Raw genomic sequence first — 26,577 nt, 5'->3', positions numbered from 1 at the left:
CCTTTTATATTTAATACATTATGAATCATGAATAGTTTTATTATTATTACTACTATTATTTTTATTTTATTTATTTATTTTTTATTTTAGTATGTATGAGATTCATTCATCACTATTACATATTGCCTACAACTGTGTGGCAGATTGTAATATCTATCAATAAATAAATCTATCAATCTAAAAAAAAAAAAATAAATAAATAATTCTTTAATTCTTACAAAATATGGATCAAGGTGTAATGTAATCGTTATTCCGTAAAGAAATAAGAAATTGGATTGACAAAATGACAATGTTCTTAGGAAAATAAGAATTGCGACTCTGATTTTAAGGACACGAAAGAGTCAAGAGAGTATGTAATGGACTGTTTTTTTGCGATCGACTTTAAACGTACCTAGCTCCTGAAATTTTCCTTCTTTACCTTCGGATTTACCATTAACATTTTGTTTAAAAACACGCTAGGATTTATTTAGAGGCGTTACTACAAAAACTTACTGGGGAAAAGGACAATGAATGGAATGGTTTTACATTTAACTCAGCATCATGAATACCCGTGTTAGGGGTCTTTGTTAGCTGTTTCAATTTCTTCACACAGTTCCATCAGTCGGTCGATCTCTTTCTCCATTAGATTCTAGATCGAAAAAATCAGCAACGTCATTAGAGCAGGATAGATGGGTACCATCTCCCTCAGTAATTTTACAACCGGAAATGTTGATGGTTATCTACTCTCAAATGCTGAAATTCTGCTAAAACATTATTCCATGAGGTTATTATATTCAATATTGCTTCTAAACGATAATTAGAGAAGTCATATGTTATGGAAATCGCTTCAGTAAGTTGGAAAATCTGTTCATAAGTGTTGTGAGATTTTATATTGTCCTTTTCCCCAGTAAGTTTTTGTAGTAACGCCTCTAAATAAATCCTAGCGTGTTTTTAAACAAAATGTTAATGGTAAATCCGAAGGTAAAGAAGGAAAATTTCAGGAGCTAGGTACGTTTAAAGTCGATCGCAAAAAAACAGTCCATTACATACTCTCTTGACTCTTTCGTGTCCTTAAAATCAGAGTCGCAATTCTTATTTTCCTAAGAACATTGTCATTTTGTCAATCCAATTTCTTATTTCTTTACGGAATAACGATTACATTACACCTTGATCCATATTTTGTAAGAATTAAAGAATTATTTATTTATTTTTTTTTTTTTAGATTGATAGATTTATTTATTGATAGATATTACAATCTGCCACACAGTTGTGGGCAATAGGTAATAGTGATGAATGAATCTCATACATACTAAAATAAAAAATAAATAAATAAAATAATAATAATAGTAATAATAATAATAAAACTCTCTTAAAATATATACAAACAAAAGAATAGACAAGATGAACATAATCAAACTATCTGTATGAAAAATAAAATAACATAATGATAAAATAATATATACAATATTTACACAATCGACCTGAGGATCCCTGAGCCCACTCTATCCCCCACATGTGAGGGGTAGAGCAGAGTTCAAGAGATCCCAGCGCATCCCTCTCGCCGCATCACTGGTAGTGAGCTAGTGGAGGCTGAGCAAGTGCGCTAAAGCCGCAAACACTCAACTTGAGTGGAGAATCTGACCATTGCTAGAACTCCAATTGTCCTTGGCCACTGCCGTTTCAACCTTCTAGGTGGGCTGTAGGGATGGATAGAACTAGATAAGGTTTGAACCAAAGGATTAGGATGGTTGGAAAGGTTTATATTATAATATTTAACTCAATTTAGGCATGTTGTAATAAACTACTTTAATCAAAATTAGACGTAAACAATAACATGAAGTTTAGGAAGGACAGATTGTAAAACAAGTGCTCAGAAAATCCTCTAGGAGCTCTTATGCATTTACTATTTAACTTGACTTTAAATAGGGCTGCTCACAATCCTATACTTATAACATTTAACATGGTAAAACCTTTTATATTTAATACATTATGAATCATGAATAGGGGTATTAAAGCTTATAGTAATTAAAGCTTCTTCTGGTAAAGGAGTCAACAACGTACAAAAAGAATCTTCCTTGTTGTATTATGATTAACATAATTTTGTAATTGTTATTTAAAATCTCTTCGTTACACACAAAAACTTATCAGATGAAAAAAGAAAAGAGGTAAGAGAAAAAAAAATAATACAAGGTTTTTATGAAATATATATTCATCATAACAAAGAAATAATTGGATTTTATAATAAAAACATCTACTTCATTCAAGGGGCGTGTTATTTGCTTCCATGTATTAGAACTGTGACTGTAATTCCTGGAAAGAAAAATTTCCTCCAAAGTTTAAATTTCAAACAGACTTCATTCATCAATTTTTGAAAAATAAAATGAAACATATAACAATAATACAGTAATTTCTTGGTTAATTATAACTTGGATGAGTTGCCATTCCACTTTCAAATTTCTTAAACGTCTACAGAATCTGAACATTGGAACATTATTGAAGGATTTAGTTGATGGAAAATAGAATATGTACATCTTAGATTACCTCAATAGACAATGCTTGTTTCCTAAAATAAAAGCTGTATTGAAATCAACCAAAGCAAATGAAACACTAAAGACAAATACAAATTAGATAATTTTTTTTTTATTGATGGCACGTAAAAGTGGATGACAAACTGAAAACGGAGGGCTGTCAAACACCAAATTACAGCGGTGCTTTGAAGACGATATGCCCTGATGAATATTCGATCAAAGGCAATCTCCAGTTTTCGAAAGGGTAGTTCAGTGCAGTCAGTGATCTAACTGGCATTGCAATTACCAAGCTCGTAATCAGGCGAGGACATGCGTCTCCAAGTTTTGTTAATATTCGCTCTATTTTCTACTTGTACATGTAAAAATATGACGGATTATTTTGAAATAATAAATATTTACTTCAATTACAGAAATGTCAAAAGTATCGATATTTTCCCTTGTACAGAATCAGGTATTTTTGAAATATCCAAAATTTTCTTTCTCATTCGATTAAGAGTAAAACCCTTTTGAACTATCTACCTCATTTCAGTAAATTTGCTGAAAACATGGTTTATTCAAAACGATTAATACAAGCTTCATTAAGGAATTGTTCATAGTTATTAAAAATATTTTTGTTATTTTATAGCTAATTTTTTCCTCGTTTTCATTACAATTATTCTATTTTTCATAATAATTTTTATTCAGATTTACATAAATTTAATTTATAACAGTTTTATTTTTCATTTCATTCTACTGGTTTAAACAACTACATATAAGGTATATACATAAGATAATACATGTATATACATAAGATAATATATAATACATGATATATATGAAAGATAGAAGTATCTTTCTATAAAGTATTTTTCTCTTTTTTATTTCTTAATTTTTTTTTTTTACTCTTCTGATAAATAGTGGGTCGTTTCATATGAAATGTGTTTTATAAGAAAGATTATTTAGTAAAACAAGTTCATAAAATAAAAATATTTTCCCTCCTTTTCTATATATTTTCCTTAAAGTGCTATCAACTTTTCAATCCCAGAACTGAAAAATTTAGGGTTGTGTGAAGAAATGATGACAGAAAATGCGTTTTTGATTTAAGGATCTTTTAAAAAAATCTTAAGGTAGTTTTCCAATATTCTAAACAGAAGGTAATCTCTTGGAGATAAGTCTGGTAAATAAGATGGGTGTGAAAGGACTCCGTAACTATGCTCGTTTAGTTTCTTCAGAAGGGGTATTCATGATCTTTAGTTTAACATGATAAACCATGTTAAATGGAAAAAGTTTTGTTAAATGGAGAAATATTTCCTTCTTTTATTCATGTTAAAACGATGTAACATGTAACATGGTCGAGAATCTGCTACTAGGTCTGTTATATGGATAGACCAGCCGAGCTCGTCACCATTTAGTTTGTTGAAGTAACAAGCAATGTATTATTATACATATTACTTGTTCGTAGTTTGTGTTAATTATGTTATGGCTGTTTTGATAACTAATAAGGCAATAGATGACAATAATAATAATGTAATGACACTTGTCAATTAGCTCATCTTGATTCTCTTCCTCACAAGTTAGAAGATCAACAAGACACTCAGTAGCCAAACTTTCGCTTTCCACTCAATTTAGGCATGTCGTAATAAATTACTTTAATCAAGACTTAGAAGTAACCAATAACATGAAGTTTTGGAAAGAAAGGTTATAAAGTAAGTTGCTCAAAAAATCCGCTGGGAGCTATTGTGCATTTAACATAATTTTAAATAGGGCTGCTCACAATCCTATACTTATAACATTTAACATGGTAAAGCATTTTACATTTAACACATCATTAATACCCCTACTGCTCTACTGTCTGTCGTGAAATAAGGTCTGGCGTTGTCGGTTCCTGTAGCCCGATGTGGATGTGATGGTTTCTGGTATGTATGGTGATGGTTACCTCTGGGTAACCAAAAATTATTCCTGCCATTGATCACCACACAGAAACCAATAATTTTTTTAATTCAAATTTGGTTTTGGCATGTGTCCCGGTCCTTCGTCCATATTTAACCATTTACCTAACAGACGCCTGTTGTCACTACAATCCACATTTCCTCTCACGTGATTATCCTTTCAAGAAAACGATGCAACCGGCCCTAACTATAGTTTAAAAGAAGAAAATTAGTAAAAATTAGTTAAGCAACGTAGTTGAAACACTACAATATAATTAAAAAAGTTACAATAAATAAAACTGAAAACAACATAGACAGTTACAATAGACAAAACTGAAAACATCTTTTTCTTATTCATTACTTTTTATAATCTACTGAGACATGTCGCACTTCGTTTTATTCATATTAACTTTTTCCTATCTACCATCATAGATACCATATTATTCTAAGGAATCTTACAATAATAAGAATAAAAGAATGTGATCTCTCAGCAAGGGCGTACCCAAAAGTAGGGAGGGAGTCATTTGGCCTATTAAGACATAGTCAGCCAGGTTGTGACATTTCAGCACAGGACAGGAGAATGAAACTAAAATTTTAAGAACAGTATATATAATTTTCGCAATGCTTTATTAGTCATTACAATTAGTATTTGCTTGAAAAAATTTTTTTTTTATATAATAAGTAATTTTTTTCAGACCTAGGAGGGGGGCAGCTGCCCCTCCTGCCCCTCTCTGGGCACGCCCTTGTCTTTCAGTTGGCAAATTACAGAGTATAATTTAAAAAACAATAGCAAAGAAACATAACTAGAGCTTAATCATCGTACATATATTTTACAGAAGGTTACTGGATGTTCAAGAGGTTGCTGAAAGACGGATATTCAACAAGAGTTAACCGAAATCTGTTGGATAAGGAATTTCTAGAATTGCCGTACATAAAAGGATGGTTTGTCGACCTAACTTGTTCAAAAAACATTATATTTTTTAGCAATGTAAGGTTTAAATAACTTTCTCAGTTATTGATGATGAGAATTAAGTAATTTTATTTAGTTACTAATAACAGAATAGCATAGAATTCATTAATATTTTTTCTATCAATGAAATGAACATAAGATAAAAATATGATTAGCATTTTATTTAGTTTTTATTATTATTTTTACCAACATTATCAAAATTTTAAAATTATAACTTAGTATTGTGCTCTGAGTTAAATCCTTTCATTTTTCCAATAACATTATTTTGACTTTCATATGTCTTTGGAATTAACTTATCGGTCTCATTTTCTCCTAGCTTTAAAAATATGTAGATGATATATTGGTTTATCCCATAAGGTGCCTTTGGACGCTTTAATTATTTCTTTGAAAAGTTAGATTTCGAATCAGGAACTATATGTTTTCTCATAGGACCAACATTTAGAAGTTGGCTCACGTTGGCTCAATAAAATAGTATAATTCTACTATTTGAGTTTTTTTGACCGCACCCGGACCATATTCCTTTCATTTAGAAGTAACATTTCTAATCAAATTAAAGAACCCCAAATTCAGATGTAACAGGAAATAAAAGACTTCCCAGTAAATCTGTTTTATTCAGTAGTTGTTTTAAACTACGGTACAATTCAGTTGTATTCGGCTTGCCATGGATGCCAACGCCAGTTCTTGGAATGACAAAAGTTTAAGAGGAGAGAAAAAACAGTTAATTCACCCCAATTTTTTATTACTTTAAATGAAAACTACGTATGATGAAAATAATATGATATTATATGATACATTTACCCTTCTTTTGGCCTCGCTATAGTCGGATAAACTGCCAGAAACGTTGTACAGAAGTTGAAATAAAATAAAGAAGTCATAAAAAAGTTAATTTCTTTCAGGAAAAAATAATAAAAATAACTAGGATATTCTTTTGAACTGGGTTAAACAAAATGTTGAAATTTATATTTTAAATAAATTGTATAAGAACATTTTAGTACAGAAAAACAATGAATTAGATCTTTAAAAAAAATACTCGTATGTCATAACTACGGACTTTATAATAGCAAAAAGAAAAAAGTCAGTTATTTCACCCAATTTTTTAATTTCTTTAATGAAAACCATGTATAATTACTAGTCTAAATTGATGAGTTTATGTAGGAAGAATAAAAAATGGTGGCTGTTTCTTAACATTTGAATAAATAATTTTTCATTAGAAGCTCCTTATAAAACTACCAACACCACTATAAAACCTAATAGTACATCATTTAAAGTAAAGTAAATTTACTAAAATATGAGCCCTAATAGAGCTATTTACGTTTAATAGTTTTTGAGAAAAGCTACATTTTATAAAAAATCAGTAGTTAGTGGATTTATTGTGGGCAATCTATATTCCGGGAACCATGAAACATAAAGTATCTTTTAGCACTTAATTTAAAGCTAGTTTAAGTCTATAAAGTAGTTAATAACGTTTTATCCTTCATAGGATTGGTAGTTTTCATGATATTTGCTAAAATAAATTGATTTATAGTTGTTCAGACCAAATATCTTTGGCAAAATTCATATTCATATGCAAATATAAAAACTACTATTCCTATGAAGATAAACCTTATAAACTACTTTAAATATAATTTTTTCAATTTCTTGAGACTGGTAATTATTTATTAAATAAATCAAATTGTATCCTTATATAGTCTCAACACTTTTTATTACATCAAAAGTCCAACGTTTCGGACATCTCGGCCATCCTCAAGGACAATCTTCAATATAAATTCTCAGCTCACATCAAAATTTAAAAATTGTTTTGGAGGCTATTCTGCCCAGGTCATAAATTATAAGTCAAACACACCCTATTTTTTAAAAATTCATAAATATTTAAAACTTTTAATTTTCAATTTATCCACACTATCACTACCACAACAAGAGTTTGTTTATATAGTAGTGATAATGTGGATAAATTGAAAATTAAAAGTTTTAAATATTTATGAATTTTTAAAAAATAGGGTGTGTTTGACTTATAATTTATGACCTGGGCAGAATAACCTCCAAAACAATTTTTAAATTTTGACGTGAGGTGAGAATTTATATTGAAGATTGTCCTTGAGGATGGCCGAGATGGCCGAAACGTTAGACTATTGATGTAATAAATAGTGTTGAGACTATACAAGGTTACAATTTGATTTATTTAATAAGTTATAAACTACTTTATAGTAGGTCAGGGTTGCGGTAAAAAAAAAGAACAAATAGCTTAAAATAGTTTAAAACCCACTTTGCAGGGCTTCATCAGAGCAGTTCAAAGTGAAAGGTTGGACAGCTGTTCAAAGTGCAAAGTGGGGCAAAACGTCCGACATTAAAATAGTTTTAAACTTAATTTAAAACGATTTTGATCCTTTTTTTTTCTCTTTCGAAATCTCCTTTTCTTCTTTACGAGGAGAAATTTTAAAGTATAAAAGTTGAGAGGAAAAAAAGGATCAAAATTGTTTTAAATTAAGAATAAACTAAACCACTCTCAAACAAGCATATATAAAAAATAATTAATCTAATAGTTTAGAACTATTTGTTCTTTCTTTTTACCGCAACCCTGACTGTCTTCTCATATTTAAATTTTTACGGCCAACTATATACACTTTATAGTACATTCAACTTTCTTTAATTCGGTTCCTGATCGATATCTTTTTAATGGTTCCTGGGATATAGTTTTTCATAAATCAAAAGCTTTGCCTCATCCTGTTCATTTATTTTGGCAAATATTTTGACCGAAATTCTAACAAAAGTAATGATAGAATGTCGTCCAGATCACAGGGCTGGACGGAATATGGCTGGGATACCCCTCTGTGGCATCCGACCTCAACATGACAAGTCTCAGGTTGGACAGCGACGTGATGGTGGGTTCTGCAGACGGAAGACTCTGGGACTTGTACGGTAAGCCTTTAGAGAGAATGATATTGAATGGAGCAGGAACTTGGAGACCAGCCAACATCTCTATACCAAAGATCAAATTCAGATACGATCTAGGAGGCGTTGTCCTCAAAGGTGTACTAGTGGTATGTTCATTTTTAAACATATTTTTATATTCTACAAAATATAACAAATGTGATCCGACCAGATGAAAAAATAACATGCAAAAATAATAAACATAGAATGAAGTATTTGTTCGCGACATTTTTGTTATAGGGGCTGCGAATGTTTATAAGTTAAAACCTTACAATTTTGAAATTATTTCTAGAGATAAAACTAATGATTTAATTTTTAATTATTTTAGTCTAATGATTCGAGTCTGGCACCCGGGACTGCTATACAAGATCCATAAATTTCGATTCCCTACATACATACATTATCCGTTTTATCTCTCCGACACATTATTTAAAGTAGATCATATTTGCGCTTATTTATCCCTCTTTCAGTCTACTGGTTTACCTCAGGGTGGTAAGCTTGGTCTTATCCTGTATAGTTTTACAGCTGGCATCCCAACCCATCCTAATACTATCCTCACCACGTATGCCGATAACAAATGTCTATTATTGGTGAAAAACGGCCCTTCCATTATATCCCAAATTATCCCACATCACCACCACTCTTGAAGAATGGTGTCAAAGGATTAAAATAAATCAAACAAATCATTTAACCTTCTTTGTAAGCCCATGACTTATTGCCTCACTTATTCCTGTCGAACAGATCCGTTACCCAGAACTACATATGGACAAATGACTGACTTGGAATCCTCATATAAGACTGAAAAGGCAGGAAGCTACTCGTAGATTCCAACTATTACTACACTTGGCAGACAAACGGTTTAAACTTCCAACTAACGATTCCTCTCGTATCTAACCCTTACAATCCAAAATCCTTAATGCTCCTTACTTTGTCACAAATCAAGTCATCCATGAGGACCTCATTGTTCAGTATTGTCTGATTTGGCCAAAACCAGATAATAATCCTTCCATAATAAACTTCCTAACTATCCAAATTCACTTGTTTCTACCCCAGTTCCTTCTTTATTACCCGATAATCCTCCTAGGTGTCTGAAAAGAAAATGGCCTCGAAATCTTTTCCTCTAGAAAGGTTATTGGAGTTCTCTCAATAGGTAGATTTTCTACATGTCTGTATCATATATGAATATCGATTCGGCATTGGTATTTTTTTTTGCTCGACTTCCTTGTTAGATAATAACGAAATTACTCAGCAATCATAATGAGATATTTTTGTCATTTTGACTCTACCAGTTCGAATTTACGAAACCAAATTCAAATTTTGATTGATTGGCTGAGATGCAGGTCTCAACAGAAATCTGACTAACTTACGATCAAGTAACAATACTGTTTGGCAACAAACAGGAAAACTACTACATTACCACCGCTCTAAGACCTCTCTCGATAAACCTGACAATTCATGGGCTGGAAGTGATGAAGAAATAACAAACGTATTTGCCTCATATCTTACCTGAGCATTTGCTTCCACCAAGCACTTTTCAGATATCAAGCAAACTCTTTGTTTTTGTTTTTCTATCTCCTTCACTCATCACGCCTTCGGACGTAAAATTTTGCATAATCAAATAAGAATAGCTCCTATTTTCGATCAAATTAAAGCTAAAATTGTACGATTTCTTCCCAAGAAAGCCATAATCCTCCAGACAGCTATTTACGATAATTTTCATAATTTGGGGTGTTTTCAATAATCAAAACGATCCCAAAACCAAACAAACTATCAGACCAAAATACTTCTTACCGACCTTTTACCTTTTAAAAATGCAAGTAAATTGATAAAATAATAATGTATAGATGGTTACAAATTTTAATGAAATACAACAAATTTTACAATATTGCACTCAAGTTATATTACATCCCACAGTAACATACTTGCTGGGTTGAATTTGAAACATTTTAATCGCAGATTCAAAAATATATAAAGAAGTTTTGACTTCTTTAATTTTTGAATAGGGGAGACTATCAATCCGGCATTGGTATTTTTTCGCTCGATATTGGAGTTAAATAATAACGTAAATACTAAGTAATGAGCTGATTGTAGGTCATTTCGACTCTCCCAGTTCGAATTTACGAAAACAGATTCAAATTTTGATTAATTGGCCGAAATGTACGCCTCATCATTACCTTTTTGTTTTTTCCCACCCCTTCATTCCCATCATCCCTTATCCAACCTTGATTGTATATAATGTGTTTTGTAATATTTCAGGAATTGGATTTGCAGTTCTTTGCCAATAATATAACGCACAAAATAGCAGATCACGATTATTTCCCCGATATGGAAATGACTCAAAGAGTTTCCTATATTTTTGTGACTTACCTTGCGAAGTTCTACAATTTTTGGTAAGTCATTTGTCATTGATTAATGCTTCATTTAATTAGGTTAAGACGATTGGTATGAGAATTGTAAGTTAACAGTCGATCAGTAACTCTTACAACCATGTTGTCACCAATCCGAGAGAGATCGCATTGCTTTAAATCCTCTGACGATCATTCCTCCCATTTAATTTGTATGTCTCCCAGAATCAGAGTGAATGTGCATAGGTAGTAACTAGGATACTCTTCTGAACTGGGTTAAATAAAATGTTGAAATTTATACTTAAAATAAATTTTATAAGAACATTCTAGTTACAGAAAAACAATGAATTAGAGCTTGAAAAAATAATACTAGTATGTCATAGATAAAAGTTATGAGAAATGGACTTTGTAATAGTATAAGAGCCCAAGAGAGGAAAAAAGTCGTTTCACTGCAATTTATGATAACTTCAATGAAAACTATGTATAATTAGTAGTAAAAATTGATGGGTCTGCCAAGTATAGGTAGGGAGAATAAAAAATGGTTTTGTTTACAGTAGTTTAAAAAAGTAAAAAAAAAAACATTTTTTTTTTTCATTTAGAGCTCCATATCTTTAAAACTACTAACAATAGAAAATCTAGGAGAGCATTATTTACAGTAAATTTGCTAAAGTGTAAGCCCTAATGGAGCTATTTTCGTTCAATAGTTCTCGAGATATAGCTTTTTTAAAAAGCAACATTTCATAAAAATATTGTATGGAACTTAAGTGAAAGATCAGCAGTTAGTGAATTTAATTTGAAAAATCTATATCTCAAAAACCATTTGACATACAGATGTCTATTAGCACTCAAATTAAAGCTAATTTAATGTACCATAAAGTAGTTTATTAAGTTTATTTTTGTAGAGGTAGTAGTTTTCATGAAATTTGCTAAAATATATTGATTTATAGTTGTTCGGACAAATCTTCATTTGCCAAATTTATATTCATATGTGAATATCATAAAAACTACTACCACTACGAAGATAAATGTCATAAACTACTGTATAGTAAGTTAAATTTCCTTTATTTTGAGTGTTGGCATACATATGTGCGTCTTATGGGTCTAGAGATATATTTTTCCAAAAATCCAACATTTTATGCGAACAACTATAAATTAACATTTTGTTAAGTTACAAGTATAGTTAGGGAGAATACAAAATAGTGGAGCTTCGAATGAAAAAACAATTTTTTTTTACGTTTTGAAACATTTTTTGTTCCCCAAACTATACTTAGCAAACTCATAAATTTTGACTAGTAATTATACATAGTTTTCATTAATTGGGTGAATTAACTGAATTTTTTTCTCTCTTGGGGGCCCTTGGACTTTGGGGGAAGTATTGCCAGAGTGGTTATAATAAACGGATCACCGGGATGTTACTTAAAATTCACCCATTCAACCGATTTGTGGAGGTAGGGGTACTCTTCCCTGTAGAAATTATTTTATACCGCCATAGATTTCAAAGTGTAAGGGTCCAGATCAAAAGAAAATATATTTGTTGTTAGTTAAGTAGCTATCGGATAGGCCTTTCGTTCACAGGTTCGACATAGTGCCAACAGACACCTGGGGAGCTAACCTCAAGAACGGGTCCTGTACAGGGATGATAGGAATCCTCCAGAGGAAAGAGGCAGACATTGGTATCTCGGCGTGCTCCTTCAGGGTGGAGAGGGTCGAAGTAGTCTCATTCGCTCAGAGGTCACAGGAACTCAGGCAAGTATGCATTACATTACTTGAAAGGAAAAATAGAAATACTCCATGACCACAATTTGCATTACTACTAAAAAATGTTATACTGGATCTACATGTTTGCCACATGCCGAAAATCCAACTGCAATTGACAAGAATTAAAACAAAGTATTCACACTGAATTGATAGAATTTTAAAATGGAGTTAATTATTGAATCTGAAGGTTGGTGAAATTCTTTAATTAATTCAAAAAATCAACAAAAAGCAGAAATATTTATCAGTCGGGAGTTCTAAAACAAGGCTAACTGAACACTAATGGATCGAAGTAAAATAGTCGATAAAACAAGGCTAACTGAACACTAATCGATGGAAGTAAAATAGTCGATAAAAATAGCTTAATTGAATAAGACATATTTTTGACAAAAGTAGAATAACCTACAACATGTTCCTAACTTTGTTATAGCAGTGAAAAACATCGCTCTTGAACGGACCGATCAAATCAATCGATTATCGATTGTTTCTCGGGAGAATGAGATGACCTTGTGACATTATAAATAAATATGTTGGGACTATGGGTATTTTTTTATTATAATTATTAAACAAACCAGTCTCGAACAATGAATTAAATTATATATTTTGTAAAAATACTAAACAAATTAAAATCAGTATATTCCCTTATAACAATCATCACAATTTCAAATATTAATGTCGACTATTCCCTTTTTAATGTGTCATTTTTATGTATTTTTCCAGATTCATATGCATGTTCATGGAGGAAAGAATCCACGGGACGTATTCTTCCTTGCTGATACCGTTCTCCTTCCAAGCGTGGCTTTGTGTGTTCGTCGCCATTGTTGTTGGAGCCACGATATTTTCCTTCCTACAAAAGAGGGATTTGACCGAGGGAATCATTTTCGTTACGGCCATTTTATCACAGCAAGGTAATAGAAATATAGCAATTGATGTAGTTTGTGAATAGTGAAGAAATACTTTTAGCAAAAACGGGTTGTACAACATGATACTTGCAAAAGACACCATTGTTTAGAATCTCGATCATGGTTCTGACGGAGAGAGAGAGATGCTGTTAGTAAATAAATGCTTTATTTATTAACAAGCAATGCTGCCCAAATACAGTAAGTTGGTGCAAGTAAACAGCATACTAATCAGTTCTAGTATGAAATATTAATACTAACATAAGTAATTAACGAAGTTAAAATTTTTTTCATTCATTATTCCTTTTTTTCTCTTTTCTCCCCTTCTTCCTAACTATACATTTTTAATTCTCTCATTTTATTGTTTTCCAGGGACTCGACAAAAATACTTAATGTATCACACAAATTTTATCTAAATTTATGGAAGGACTGCTATACAAGATCCGTAAATTCCTACCCCCGACATACTTCCTCATTATCCATTCTTATCTCTCCGACAGATTATTTCAAATAAATCACAACAGCTCTTATTCATCCCTATTCCGTCAGTCTGCTGGTGTACCTCAGGGTAGTATCCTTGGTCCTATCCTTTATAAAGATTTCACAGCTGTCATCCCAACCCATCGTAACACTATCCTCACCACGTATGTCGATGACACATGTCTATTGTCTGTGAACAATGATCCAAACCCCCCGAGCTGAGCTTTGGGGCTCCACTAAACCATCAAATTCCTCCCGAATCCAATCACCTTACAGTTCAAAATCCTTCGTAAAATCCTTAATGCTCCTTACTTTGTTACAAATCAAGTCATTCATCAGGACCTCAATGTCCCATGTGTTGCCAATTGGGCCAGAACCAGATAGCATTCCTTCCATGATAAACTTCTCAACCACCCAAATCCACTTATTTCTAACCTGGCTTCTCCTCCATTACCCAATAATGCTCCTAGGCGTCTGAAAAGAAGATGGCCTCGAGATCTTCTCCTATAGAAATGTTATTGGAGTTCCACCAATGGGTAGATTCTCAACATGTTTGTATCATGTCACTATGTCACCCACAGCAAATTTACTTGTTGATTATATTTTTATACAGTTGTAAATAACAAAAAATAAACTATAAAAAAATTTATGGACTCATCAAAGAAAGTCAAAAAAGGAAGGTAGTGTTAAACATGTGTTCCATAAAAAAAATGAATAAATAATGAAGAAATCAATTTCGTATCTAGAAGAAAGTGTACAGCTTGACAAAACTTTATCGTTTCCCTTAAGAAATTAAATTTTATCTATCTATTACAATGTTATCAATCACTTTATCAACATAGAGAAGATTGTAATATATTGAACAAATTGAAATATAATTATAATAAGTGAAAAAGTGGATAAAAATAGGTTAATTTAATAAGACATATTTTTGACAAAGGCAGAATAGCCTGCACCATGTTAATAACTTTGTTGTAGCTGTATTTCCTTAAAGAAAGTGATAAACTCACTTTAATAGGAAAAAAAAAGAAAATTCAGGACTGGGATTCTCAAGAGTAATTATAATTTTCCTTTACTGGCAACTATGATTCAAAATATTGCTAATATCTGATGTTAAAAAAATTTAAACTTATATTTAGGTTTGAATATTAAAATGTTTTATCCCGGCAAGAGTGTCCAACTTTCTTGTCCCCTAAGAGGTGTCCCGAGTGCATTTATCTCATAGTAGATGATTCGTACCTTTTTGTTTTTTAAATATACTTAGATGTGATGATGTTAAAATTCTTTATGGTTATTTTTATTGCTATTTGAAAGTGAAATTGTAGATTTTAGCCCTTCCATCAAGGTCCGAAGAATCTAGATTTCGAAAAATATCTAAAATCTTCTTGCCTCGGCTCATGATTTAAAAAAAGACATGCAGGAGGGTTTCCAGATAAGCAAAATGCTCAAATAAAAAAAAAAATATGTCACTGGTGAGAGAAACGCTTGCGAGGAGGCCAGAGAAAAACTGAATTGAGTTAAGGTAAGGAGATAAAAGAGGAAATAACATAGACAAGCGACAATAACATCATCAAAGGGTTAATGGAAAGTAGAAAAAATTATAAACAAGACAGATGAAATACTAGGGAAATTTAGACGTTTATTTCCCAATATGTGTTCAAGGCTACACCTCTCGTTGATGATATATGTCCATCAGATAAGTTAAGATAAGGAAAAAAAAATTATAATTACTGTTATATTTGGCCAAATCACTAAAACTTTTTAAATTTGTAAATATAAAATATGTTTTAAAATATTTGTAATTAATTAGTTTCAATTATTTATTTAAATTCATCGTAAACTTGTAAAAAACTGTTGATTGTGCATTATTTTTATGTTAGAAGAACTGGATAATTGGCAAAAAACACCGAAACGTTCTGATGTGAGGAAACAAAGAAGTGGAAAAAAAGGCTTTTATTTCTGAAAAATAGTAAAGAACTTATTTAATTTTCAAAGATTCGAAAGAAACTATTTTGCACAGATTTTATCGAATTATCTACGCCTAATAGTTTATTATAGTATTCATCTATTGTACAATAAAATGATTTTCGATCCGTAACTAATACGATACTTACAGGACTGCAGAAGGACTATAGAAGCATTTCTGCTCGAGTCTACAGCATATCCTTGCTGATCCTGGGCCTGGTCCTGTACTCCTATTACAGCGCCGCCATCATGAACGGCCTCCTTTCCCCTGCTCCTGGTTCGATCCGTAACGTAGACGACGTCGTGAAGAGCCCGATGAAGGCCAGCCTCGCCAGGGTGCCCTATATGATACCTAAAGTAGTAAGTAAGGATTCCCTTATCTAACCATCAACTTCGAATTGGGTACTCTTTTAAAAATATCCTTAATATCTCTTTGCAGAATCAAAAAGCATACGTAACACCTGAGCTGTTGGCTAAGACGAAGAGACAGGAGAAGAGTCAACAAATCTTGGACGTCTTCGTCGGAGTCGACAGGATAAGGCACGAGAGGTTGACCTTGGTAGCGGATGACATGTCTCTCTACGCGATCATAAACGAAATGTACACTGATGCTCAGAAGTGCAATTTGATGGAGATCGAAGTAATAAGGTCATTTCCGTTTGGAAATCCTCTGCAGAAGAACTCTCAGCTGAGGGAAATGATGTCTCAAGGGCAAGTATAGCTCCCGTTGTTAATTTAAGAACCATATCACAGAATCGGTCAACTATATATATGATTAGTTTTTGTTAAAAGTTAATAATCCACTTCTAAAAAGTAAAATTTTTTTTGGCAAATTAAATTTCCGTAGTAATAACATATTCAGTTAATTTCAAAATTCAAAATGTCAAAGTAATATTCCTAATCAATATTTTCGATGAAAATTTAACTAGACCTCCATCAAATACCCTCGTCATAATTTTGTGGTAGCAATTTTCCAAAATTTGATAAATCAAATATATAAACTCCTCATCCATCTTTATCATATAGATCTGATTTTACATGATATATATATTTTTTATAACTTATTTATTGTTATTTACAACAGTATACATATATATATACATCAAGTAAATTTGCTGTAAGTGATATTATGACATGATACAAACATGTGGAGAATCTACCCATTGATAGAACTCCAAAAATATTTCTAGAGGAGAAGATCTCGAGGGCATCTTTCCTAGGAGGATTATTATGTAATGAAAGAGAAGCCAAGTTAGAAACAAGTGGATTTGGGTGGTTGGGAAGTTTATCATGGAAGGATTGGTATAATTTTACATTTAAAAAATATTATAAAGTTTATTATAAATAAATTGTATAATCTATTTTATGTAAATGATGCTTTTATAAATAGTTATTTATCCATTTTTATAGGTGCTAACAATGTGAATTAGTATATTATTTCAAACTAATTATAGGTACATTAGAATAAAAGGTGTTAAAAATCCCTATTTAAGTCCTGTCAGAGTACTTCAATGAGAAAAAACCTATCTAATATTTAAAACCACCAAATTTTACATTTATATACCGAGTTTAATCAAATCCTTAGAGCCGTTTTTGAGAAAATCGGAAAAATGTGAAAAATCGATTCTATAAAGTGGCACTTCCGGTCATTAGGTTTTATCGAAAAACTATACGAGAAGAGACAAAAGAAAAATGTATCCTGAATATTGGTTAAAATAAATATTCAATAGTTATAAAAAATAAACATTTTATCTCAACAATTTGTTTTTATTATTTTAAAACTCCAACGTTTCGGCCACTTTCAAGGATCTTATTACACTATCACAGCTAAACAATAGGTTATCAACATAATTGCAGGATATTTTACCTTTGATTAATTATCTATCATTAGTCATTATTAACACATTAACTACTAAACAAATCTGTCTCAAACTTTTTTTTTCGTACCCTTCATTAAAATAATAGCAATAGTAATTAATACATAAATAATACATGAAATGTATTATAAATACTTTACTGTGTATTCTACCTTTGATTGCCTTGTGGCATTATAAGGTGTTAAAATGAGTCCTATTAAGGTGGTATACTCTAGCTACGCCATGGAATTAATGGATAGTGAAGGGACCACAGCAAGACAAAACAAAAATTTGCATTATATTGGGTTGTAAAATAAGTTCGTACCGTTTTTTACTGGTTATTTCAATAAAAACTTCAGATTCTTGTAAATATTTTTTTCAATTATATATGATCCCTTTTAATTCATTACATGTTGCCATCTTTTAGGTAATTTTTTAATTCCGTCCTCCAAGAACTTCTCAGATTTTTACGCAATGAACTCCTATATGTGCGTTTTGCAGTCCTCCTAGTGAATTAAGGTGTTCACCGTTAAGAGAATTTTGAAGAGCCTGAAATCTGTTGGGGTATGGTCTGGTGAATATAGACACGTGAGGACGGGCGTTATCATGATGGAAAACCATGCCTTTACGATTATGAGACACTTGCATGAAATGTGTTAAGCTTTCTGCATATCCCAAGTCGTAGACAGAGGGTTGTCTGTAACCAATGCTTGAATTTGGTCATCATCAACCGTTGAAGGATGACCCGAGGGCTTTGCGTCTTCCAAGTCAAAATTTTTCGTTCTGAACCGAGAAAACCACTTAAGGACAAAGCTTTCTCCTGAGGCATAAACGCCATACCCACTGCAAAATTTTTAACTGTCTGTGCAGCAGATTTTCCTTCTCGGAAATAAAAAACCATTAAATGACGAAAATGAATTTGTTCTCTTCCATTTTGAGCAAGCAAGATACTACTTAAAGATAAGGAATCTCGGTTAAAAGTGATGCATAAAAATACCTTAACTAAACCTTTTTTTAGGATGTAAACATTATTGACCAAGTAAACATGATTTTTTGAACACAGAGAGGATTAAAATGAAATATTGAAAAATGCTACGAACTTATTTTACAATGCAATAATATATAAATATTCAATATTAGCTTATCATATACATTTCGAGAACATGGCGCCGGTTTCACTAACCCAGCAACACTGTTAGGTGTTGCCGGTGACAACCATCTGTACGCCCAACTGTACTACCACAACTAGCAGAACAGTTTTGCAAATATGTAAAGGGGTATTCATAATGTTTTAAATGTAAAAAATATTAACATGCTAAATTCTAAAAGTATAGGATTGTGAGTAGCCTAAATTAAAGTCCATATTATATATGTTAAATGAACTCACATGGGTTTTATGACGAATTTTCAAAAAGGGCTTCTCCTAACGTACCTTTCATTTTGATTATTTGAAATAATTAACTATCTCACATTTTTACTAATAGTGAAAAATGAATAAATATAAACTATGAAAGGATTTTTCGGACTGAAAATGGTTTAAACTATTAAGAAAAGTTAAAAAAGTTATTGTATAGGGTGTTTTTTTAAGCCCGATAGAACTTGAAATTGTAAAAAATAACACAAAAAATTAAATTGTAATCAAAATTTTTTTTTTATTCGAAAGATCAATACGTGACATTAACATTTGAAAATGATTTCGGGCATATGGGCACCGCGGCTGTTCTTGACGAAGCGCATTCTGGACGTCCAATTTTGGGCCACTTTTTCGAGCACTGCTGGCCGTATGTCACGAATAACACGAACAATGCAGGCCTCCAAGGCGTCAATTGTTGCTGGTTTATCAGCATAAACCAGTGACTTCACGTAGCCCCACAGGAAATAATCGAGAGGTGTCAAATCGCACGACCATATGCGGCAATTTTGCTTATTAACAAACCCGTTAAGCCAAAAATGCGCCTCATCGCTGAACACAATTTTACAGAATGCGCTTCGTCAAGAACAGCCGCGGTGCCCATATGCCCGAAATCATTTTCAAATGTTAATGTCACGTATTGATCTTTCGAATAAAAAAAAAATTTTGATTACAATTTAATTTTTTGTGTTATTTTTTACAATTTCAAGTTCTATCGGCCTTTAAAAAAAACCCATTATAATTACTCCTGTTTTTATTTTATTTTTAAAATCGTGATAAAAAAGAATAAAGAATAAATAAATTATAATTACATTCTTAACAGGTACGTGCTATATTCTTTTTGGATTTGGTATTACCAAACTATTAAACCTTTTTTACTTAGTAAGCCATCTGTTACAGCCCAGCTCCCATTCGGTTGAATATAATTATAATTGTAGTACCGAAGTATATACGTTCTTAAATAGTACTGGCATTGTAATTGCCCAGAATTAAAATACACAAACTATTTTTAATTTCATCATGATGTGTTTATTTTTTACGATGGGTATTATTTGAGGAGAAAATGGTAAGGGGTGCAGTTAGTGAAGCACAAAAATAAGTAAAACCTTCATCAGGGGAACAGTCACTGTTACATCCAAAAAACGGAAGATGGGCTTCCTTAATATAAGCATCACAAAACAGCTCTCCAGTAAATCGGTGTGAGAAGAAGCAGACGAGAGAGAAGAGAGCCATTTTTCTGGGATTCAGAGAAATCATCCTTTTTCTTCTCTTGGATTCAACGTTATCATGTGTGCGTAGACTTCATGAAGAGGTTCCCTGGCTAGAGAAGGAATAATAGAAGGAAAGAGGAGAATGCTAAGAAATAACATGCCGCCCTGCCATCCACCTAAGTGGGCTTACTCCAAATTTCCTTTCTTACCCCAACTGGACCATTATCTGCATACAATTACATCAAGTCATCAGTATTTGCAATCTTTAATGGCCCCCTATTCTTAATCGTAAACCTAATATAACCATGTTTTCTTTTTGCTACTCCCTTGTAACCATGCAAATTATATTAAAGTGAACCAAGGCCTGGCCTTAAGTTGAAGGTGCACTTGATACAGTAACTGTGCCATGAACTCTTGCAATAGTAGCCCTGATGAAGGCCTGAATTTTGGCCGAAGCGTTGGAACTTATAAAATAGGTTTTACTAATCTGTTTCCTCCACTGACCGCACTTCTGCTCCTTCTCATATTTATGTTTTCCTAATTTGTTAATTTTTTTTTATGATTCTAGGACGTTGCGGCTGCGGGAGAACGGGATAGCGAAGCGAGAGATGCGAGTCTGGTACCATCCAAAACCTCAATGCCTCGGCTCCACGACTTACACGCACGTCACGCTCGAAGCTGTCGGCCTTGCGTTCACCTTGTTTATGACAGGAGTTGTCTTGAGTATCTTTATTCTCCTGACAGAAATTGCGTTAAAAATATTTTTAAAATATAATTTCTTTTCGAAAAAATTCTCTAAAACCCAGGTACGTCCATTTCTACGATGAAGATCTGAAACACTGAATATTAATTAGAATAAACTTATACTTCATGAATAGCTTATTACTGGCAGATTCTCATACTAAAATCTTAGGCCTCCCAAATGGCGATGAATACCAAAACCAAATATACCTTTCTTCAATCCAGGCATTGTCGTATATGTAAAACATAAAATTACATTGGGGTCAAACCAATGAAGTGGTCACATGGCGGTGGACTCAACATTTCTATTAGTTTTTGTACTGCATATGAGAGCAAAAGTGGTGTAAGTCAAACTAAGAGTTTTTAGATATCAAAATATTTAGGGGAGTCTCCGACTTTTACCGAATATTTGAAAGTATTTGAAGTTCTTTTTTGTCTTAAGTATTCCATTGAGGACCTATGTAGAGTGAAAATATCAAGATTCATTTCTCGGGGCTTCGGCGAAATGAATATTAACTGACCCAGGTGGGAATCGAATCATCGACCTTCTGAACCAAGAGCTCTGGGACCCACGCCCCAACCCGCTCAGCTATCATTTATCGATAAAATAATATATATAATAATCGATATAATAATATAATAATCATCATCTATAGATAAAATAATTGAAGAAATTCATTTTCTTTTACCGTTTTTAAATGGAATTTTTCTTCGATAGTACTTGCCAATTTCAATATATGGAAGCTTTTGAGATTTCGTTTATGGTTCAAAAACTGTACATAAATCAGAAATAACAAACAAACACTATTTTAAAGGCTGTGATTTAAGTCAAAAATATATTATTAGTAAATATAATATATTCCTACTTCTACTACGATAAAAATTACCCTGAATTTTAACGCTAAAATTGAAAAAAATAAAATAATTTTTTTTTCTATGATAAATAAACAATTTACCTCTTTGTGTAGTAGATTAAATTAATTTCAATGGTCAACTTAATCTATTTCGGACCACTTGGATTGTTTGACCCATTTAAAAGTATATCTTGAGCTTTTTAGAGTGATACACTATCTGTTAGGCTAGACTGTATTTAATATAGTTATGTAGTAGGATTTAATGAATATAGTATTAATACTGTTGATATATTTTTGCAGATTATATATTAGGCTGGATTCAATATACTGCTGTAATAAATGAACAAGATGATAAAAATTTGAATTATTTATTTGCTTTTTCCCTTTTAATCATTTACATTTAGTGATTCATTTTCTTTATATTTATGGACATCCTTATACAGGTGCCGGTGACCATTATCAAGACTGTCATGGATAGTGACTACGAAAGTATATCATGTTACCAAGGGAGTGGAATAACCCAAAAGTGAAGCCAAAAAGGCCACGCCCACAAATGGAAGGTTTACGTTGAGGTTAATAGGAATGTCCGCCATTGTTACCTAAAGTGAAACAGAAGGCAGCCATTGATTGGCTCGTACTATTCCTCTTGAGGCCTTCTCATTTGAGGCACGCCTTTTAGGCTTTACTTTTTCTGCCAGCTCACCCCATCTCCAAGACGTGTAACACTACATAAAATAATTCTGAAAGCAAATCATAATTTATTTATCTATTAATCAAAGCTATTAGTCACCAATTATAACAATTTATATATCAAACAAAAAATACTGCTAGCAAGAGCAACGAATAAGCAATGAACATTAGGTAAAATAATTTCTTCCCACTACAATGAAGTCATATAATATTTAACTACTTTTGGAGGAAATCCTTTTATTTTATCCTCGTGATAATATAGTAACAAAACTTTTTTTTTATATATTGCTATTTACAACTGCACATTTTAGTACATTTAGTAAATTTGATCTCAGATTTAAAGTAACAAAACTAAATTTAAAAAAAATTAATAAGTGATTGGTTTTGGAATCAAACACCTCATATGACAATACCATTGGAAAAGTATCAATTTTTTTAAAAAAATATTTAATAGAACGTCCGACAAAAAAATCATAAATAGCCATGAAGTTAATATTTCCAAAATACTCATAAGTTCATAAAAACAAGAAATGTTATATAATTAAATTTATACCAAAAATAACAGGTAAGGTTTTAAATGTAATAATATTTTTAAAAAATGTTTTGGTTCTTCTAACCGAGACGACGATATAACGCAAGTGATATTAATGTTCAAATTGTGTCGTTTATTTTATCCTCTTTTTCTTTTAATCTGCGAAAAACAAAAACGGGAAAAAAAATAGCAAAAAAGAAAAGCTGTGACTGCTGAAATTCAAGAAACATCGTGGATGAGTTGACACCATGTTTGGACAAACACTCACTTAAAACATAGAAATACACTTAAAATTTTCAAAACCCATGAGACCGAATCTCATAAGGTATTCTGAAGCGCAATGAGAGCGTAGCGTAGAGAAACTAACTAATCAAAAAATGAAGGAAGCGGGTCTATATTAAGTCAGGAAACATAACAAAAATATTTCTTTAACTCGAAAAATTAATATAATGGAAATTAGAAAAATTGTTTTGACATAAAATCGCTAAATTTCTTCCTGTATAGTAACCAAATATCATTACTGTTTTAATTGAATCATAGCTGTCTACTTCTGCTCACTGCGCTCGCTCAACGTGTATCAAAAATCTCCAACAGATCCTTTTCAATGAAGGTCGTACCTAAATTCGCCTGGATACAATTCACTTTATATTATCAGTATATAATGCACAACTGGTCTGGAAGAAATAGTCCATAAGTATTGCTATGTGGTTATAACATAAAGGAAGTCTAAATAAAAAATAAAAATGGAAACTAGGATTCATACAACAGCACATCAGAAACTGAAATCGAAACGTCTTGAGTATTTGGTTTTATTCCGTCGTTTCCGCATACGAAAGAGATAATGCAGATAATCAAGAGAGTAATCGACGAAGAGCGATTATTGTCGTTACTAAATCTTTTTAATAAAAGATAATAGAATAAAAGGTTCCCATTTGAAAAGCCACAGAGCCATTAAATATAAAAAAGAAGTAGATAAATTGTTTCTTGACAGGAGCAATTATTGAAATCACTTAAATGGGAATTATTGGTTCCTTTGACTATTGTGGTTCTAAACCTGTATTTTTTTACAAGTCATAAAATAGAAGCTGTGTTTATAAAAATGTGCATTGTATTCCCTCCAGGGTGTCTTATCTTTATGTTTAGACGTTTAAAAAAAAAAGAAAGAAAAGTAAATTAAACGTTTAAAAAATATGTGTGAAATTCAGTTGAATAACAGCTAGCTAAATACTGAATACAAAGAAGAGAAATACTTTCAAGAACCAGCACCTAAAATGATCACTACTGCATTCTAGTCACCAAAGATAGAAGCCACAACTATAATTATCTGCAAAACAAGGTTCAAACAATGCCATGGGAATCAAATATCCATATTTGTAAATCATACATATACTACACTAGATGTCTAAAATGTTTATGTAAGTAATATTGATATAATTTTTAATATATGTCGATGAGAGTTTCTATGATCCAGTTAATTAGTGGTCATATTCGTCAGTTATGAATGCATTATCATATCAGTCTCCTTACTTGTAAATTAGGGATTAGTAAAAAGTAAACAAGTGAATTTTAAATAAATAACACTGAAATACTTCTTAAACAAAAAAATTAAGGTACATCAACCAACTAACTCAGAGCACAACAAACTACACCACCGAACAAAAACCCTCACTTTTAAGGCAAACAAACTCTGCCCATTCTGCAAAAGCTGTTTCAATAATAGTTTGTATCACTTTCTTCTACATTGACCAACCTTTAAAGAAAATAGACAATATATCTTGAAACCACCCGTGTATTGCGACCTACAAAACATCCAAACTATATTGGAAATCGAACATACGTTAAATTGAATAAACTCTATGTTTACTTTGTAACGGTATGTATTAAGTTTGACTCTGTAAGTAGCATATAAATAATGGCATGCATGTAGTTTTAGAAGCCCAATTAATATTTGTACTTATATTATGTTTTGGTTGATTTAAAATAATTCTAATTATTATTAAGTTTGAGTAAAATATTACACTAATAGTTTTGTATTGACCAGTATGTTTTATCTTTTGTTTACTGCTTTTATAATGGAGCATGAGACTCAGGTTTTGTTATAAAACTGTAATGATAATTGTTTAATATAATGAAATCATTACAAAACTTTGTCTTTCACTATAAATATATATTTTTTTGAAGTGCTTCTTAAAAATGGACAATATGAGAATTGCTATGATCTGGTTGAATTGAAGTCATTTCCCTTTGTAATGAATGCATTATCATCTCAGTCCACTTCCAAATAAATTGAGAATTAGTAAAAGCATTTGTGAAAATTGTACATTTATATTTTGTAAAATTGTAAATTTTTATGAACATAAAGTATTTAGGAGGGTAGAAAATTAGATATTTACATATAATCTAGCTGAAAGTTATTTATAGTAATCCCAATAACAATCTATGGGTAATGAAAGTATCATAGAAATTTCTATAAGTACTATAAGTTTATTTTAAAAATAAAATTATTTTTGATCTTAGAAAAAAAAAAATTAGAGTTATAGAAAGCTTGATTGATATTCATAGTATCAATGGAACCTTCTTACAAAATTATTGGATCAAAGACTTTCAGATGAATATTTAATCAATTGATGAAAGGACAGCAATGATTTCCTTAAGTAGTACAATCATTGGACTATGAAGTATCAATAACTCGAACAGCCAGAACTAGTGGAGAGTATGTATCGTCTAGTAATCCTACTACTCATTGGTTCGACTCATTCCCTTAGATATATGAACAATACTTTAGAAATAATTACAACATATTTTAACTTCAGAGCAACAAATGTTATAAACATATATTCATGCAATCATAGAGGTAGGAAATAACAGTTCTTGTTGGTTTCTTCTTTAGTGTTCTCATGTTCTTATGTACACAAAATAGATTTTAATAAAGTAATTATCAATTTATTCTTTTGTGAGGTGCCACATACTTTTGAGATGGTAGATTTATAAAATTTTTCAATACCATTATTTGACAAGTGTGAAAGAAAAATTAAATTTATAATATAAAAAATTTTGTTGACATGATGTATTTGTTTGCTCAAATAATTATTAAGTCCAGTGAAAATTAATTTTTATGTGATCTCTTAGAAAAAATCTGTTAAAAATATTTGTTTTAATTTTTAAGAACACCAATGTGCTCTGCTAACAAAGTTTTAAATCCCTGATGTTCCCTGTAAGAATGCTAAAATTACAAAGGCAAAGAATAAGAAATTTAGAATTACCACAAGAATTTACATACAACAAAATCAGTTTAGCAAACACTGAGTTATAATAAGTTTTGAAATTATTAGATTTATTTTTTATTATTATAGTTGTTTGAGAGTGGTTTAGTTTCTTTTTAAACAATTTTGATCTCTTATCTCTCAACTTTATTCTTTTTAACATCCGACGTTTCGACCTCTCAGGTCATTCTCAAGGATTCCTTATTCTGTCTGTATTCCTTTTCTTTCACTTAAATTCATTAATGCCAGCTAATTGCCTTTGT

General features: G+C 31.5%; 2 protein-coding genes across 5 annotated transcripts in view; both read left to right on the top strand.

Annotated features, from left to right (window-relative positions):
• The first annotated feature begins 2,668 nt into the window (after window positions 1–2,668).
• Window positions 2,669–22,584, top strand: LOC106690927 (glutamate receptor ionotropic, delta-2-like). 2 transcript variants are annotated; one of them, XM_067048803.1, is made up of 9 exons: window positions 2,669–2,958; window positions 5,251–5,402; window positions 8,162–8,422; window positions 10,569–10,702; window positions 12,233–12,403; window positions 13,133–13,320; window positions 15,908–16,116; window positions 16,196–16,467; window positions 20,803–22,584. In XM_067048803.1, exons 1-9 carry the CDS (start codon window positions 2,817–2,819, stop codon window positions 21,059–21,061), a joined length of 1,788 nt encoding a protein of 595 aa, XP_066904904.1. In that variant the 5' UTR covers window positions 2,669–2,816; the 3' UTR covers window positions 21,062–22,584. The 2 variants fall into 2 exon arrangements, with proteins under 2 accessions (XP_066904904.1, XP_066904905.1); XM_067048804.1 differs by having other exon boundaries at window positions 2,670–2,958; window positions 8,174–8,422; window positions 20,803–22,583.
• Window positions 22,585–24,143: 1,559 nt separating this feature from the next.
• The window catches only part of LOC112210421 (ionotropic receptor 75a), a 12,796-nt gene continuing 10,362 nt past the window's right edge, over window positions 24,144–26,577 (top strand). Inside the window, exon 1 of one of the 3 annotated variants that reach the window (XM_024359721.2) lies at window positions 24,144–24,466. Coding sequence is in view for 1 of the 3 variants with exons in the window: in XM_067048801.1 (XP_066904902.1) it covers window positions 25,767–25,905 (139 nt within the window). In the remaining 2 variants the exon portion in view is untranslated. Of the gene's footprint in view, window positions 24,467–24,768; window positions 24,925–25,766; window positions 25,906–26,577 lie in introns of those variants that run through there. The other 2 variants (XM_067048802.1, XM_067048801.1) reach the window with 2 other exon arrangements.

This window comes from Halyomorpha halys, unplaced genomic scaffold, assembly GCF_000696795.3.
Source record: "Halyomorpha halys isolate HHAL.00 unplaced genomic scaffold, Hhal_1.1 Scaffold1981.1, whole genome shotgun sequence".
Classification (NCBI taxonomy): domain Eukaryota; kingdom Metazoa; phylum Arthropoda; class Insecta; order Hemiptera; family Pentatomidae; genus Halyomorpha; species Halyomorpha halys.
Note: the sequence above shows the minus strand (reverse complement) of the source record. Positions and strands in the feature narration are given on the sequence as shown.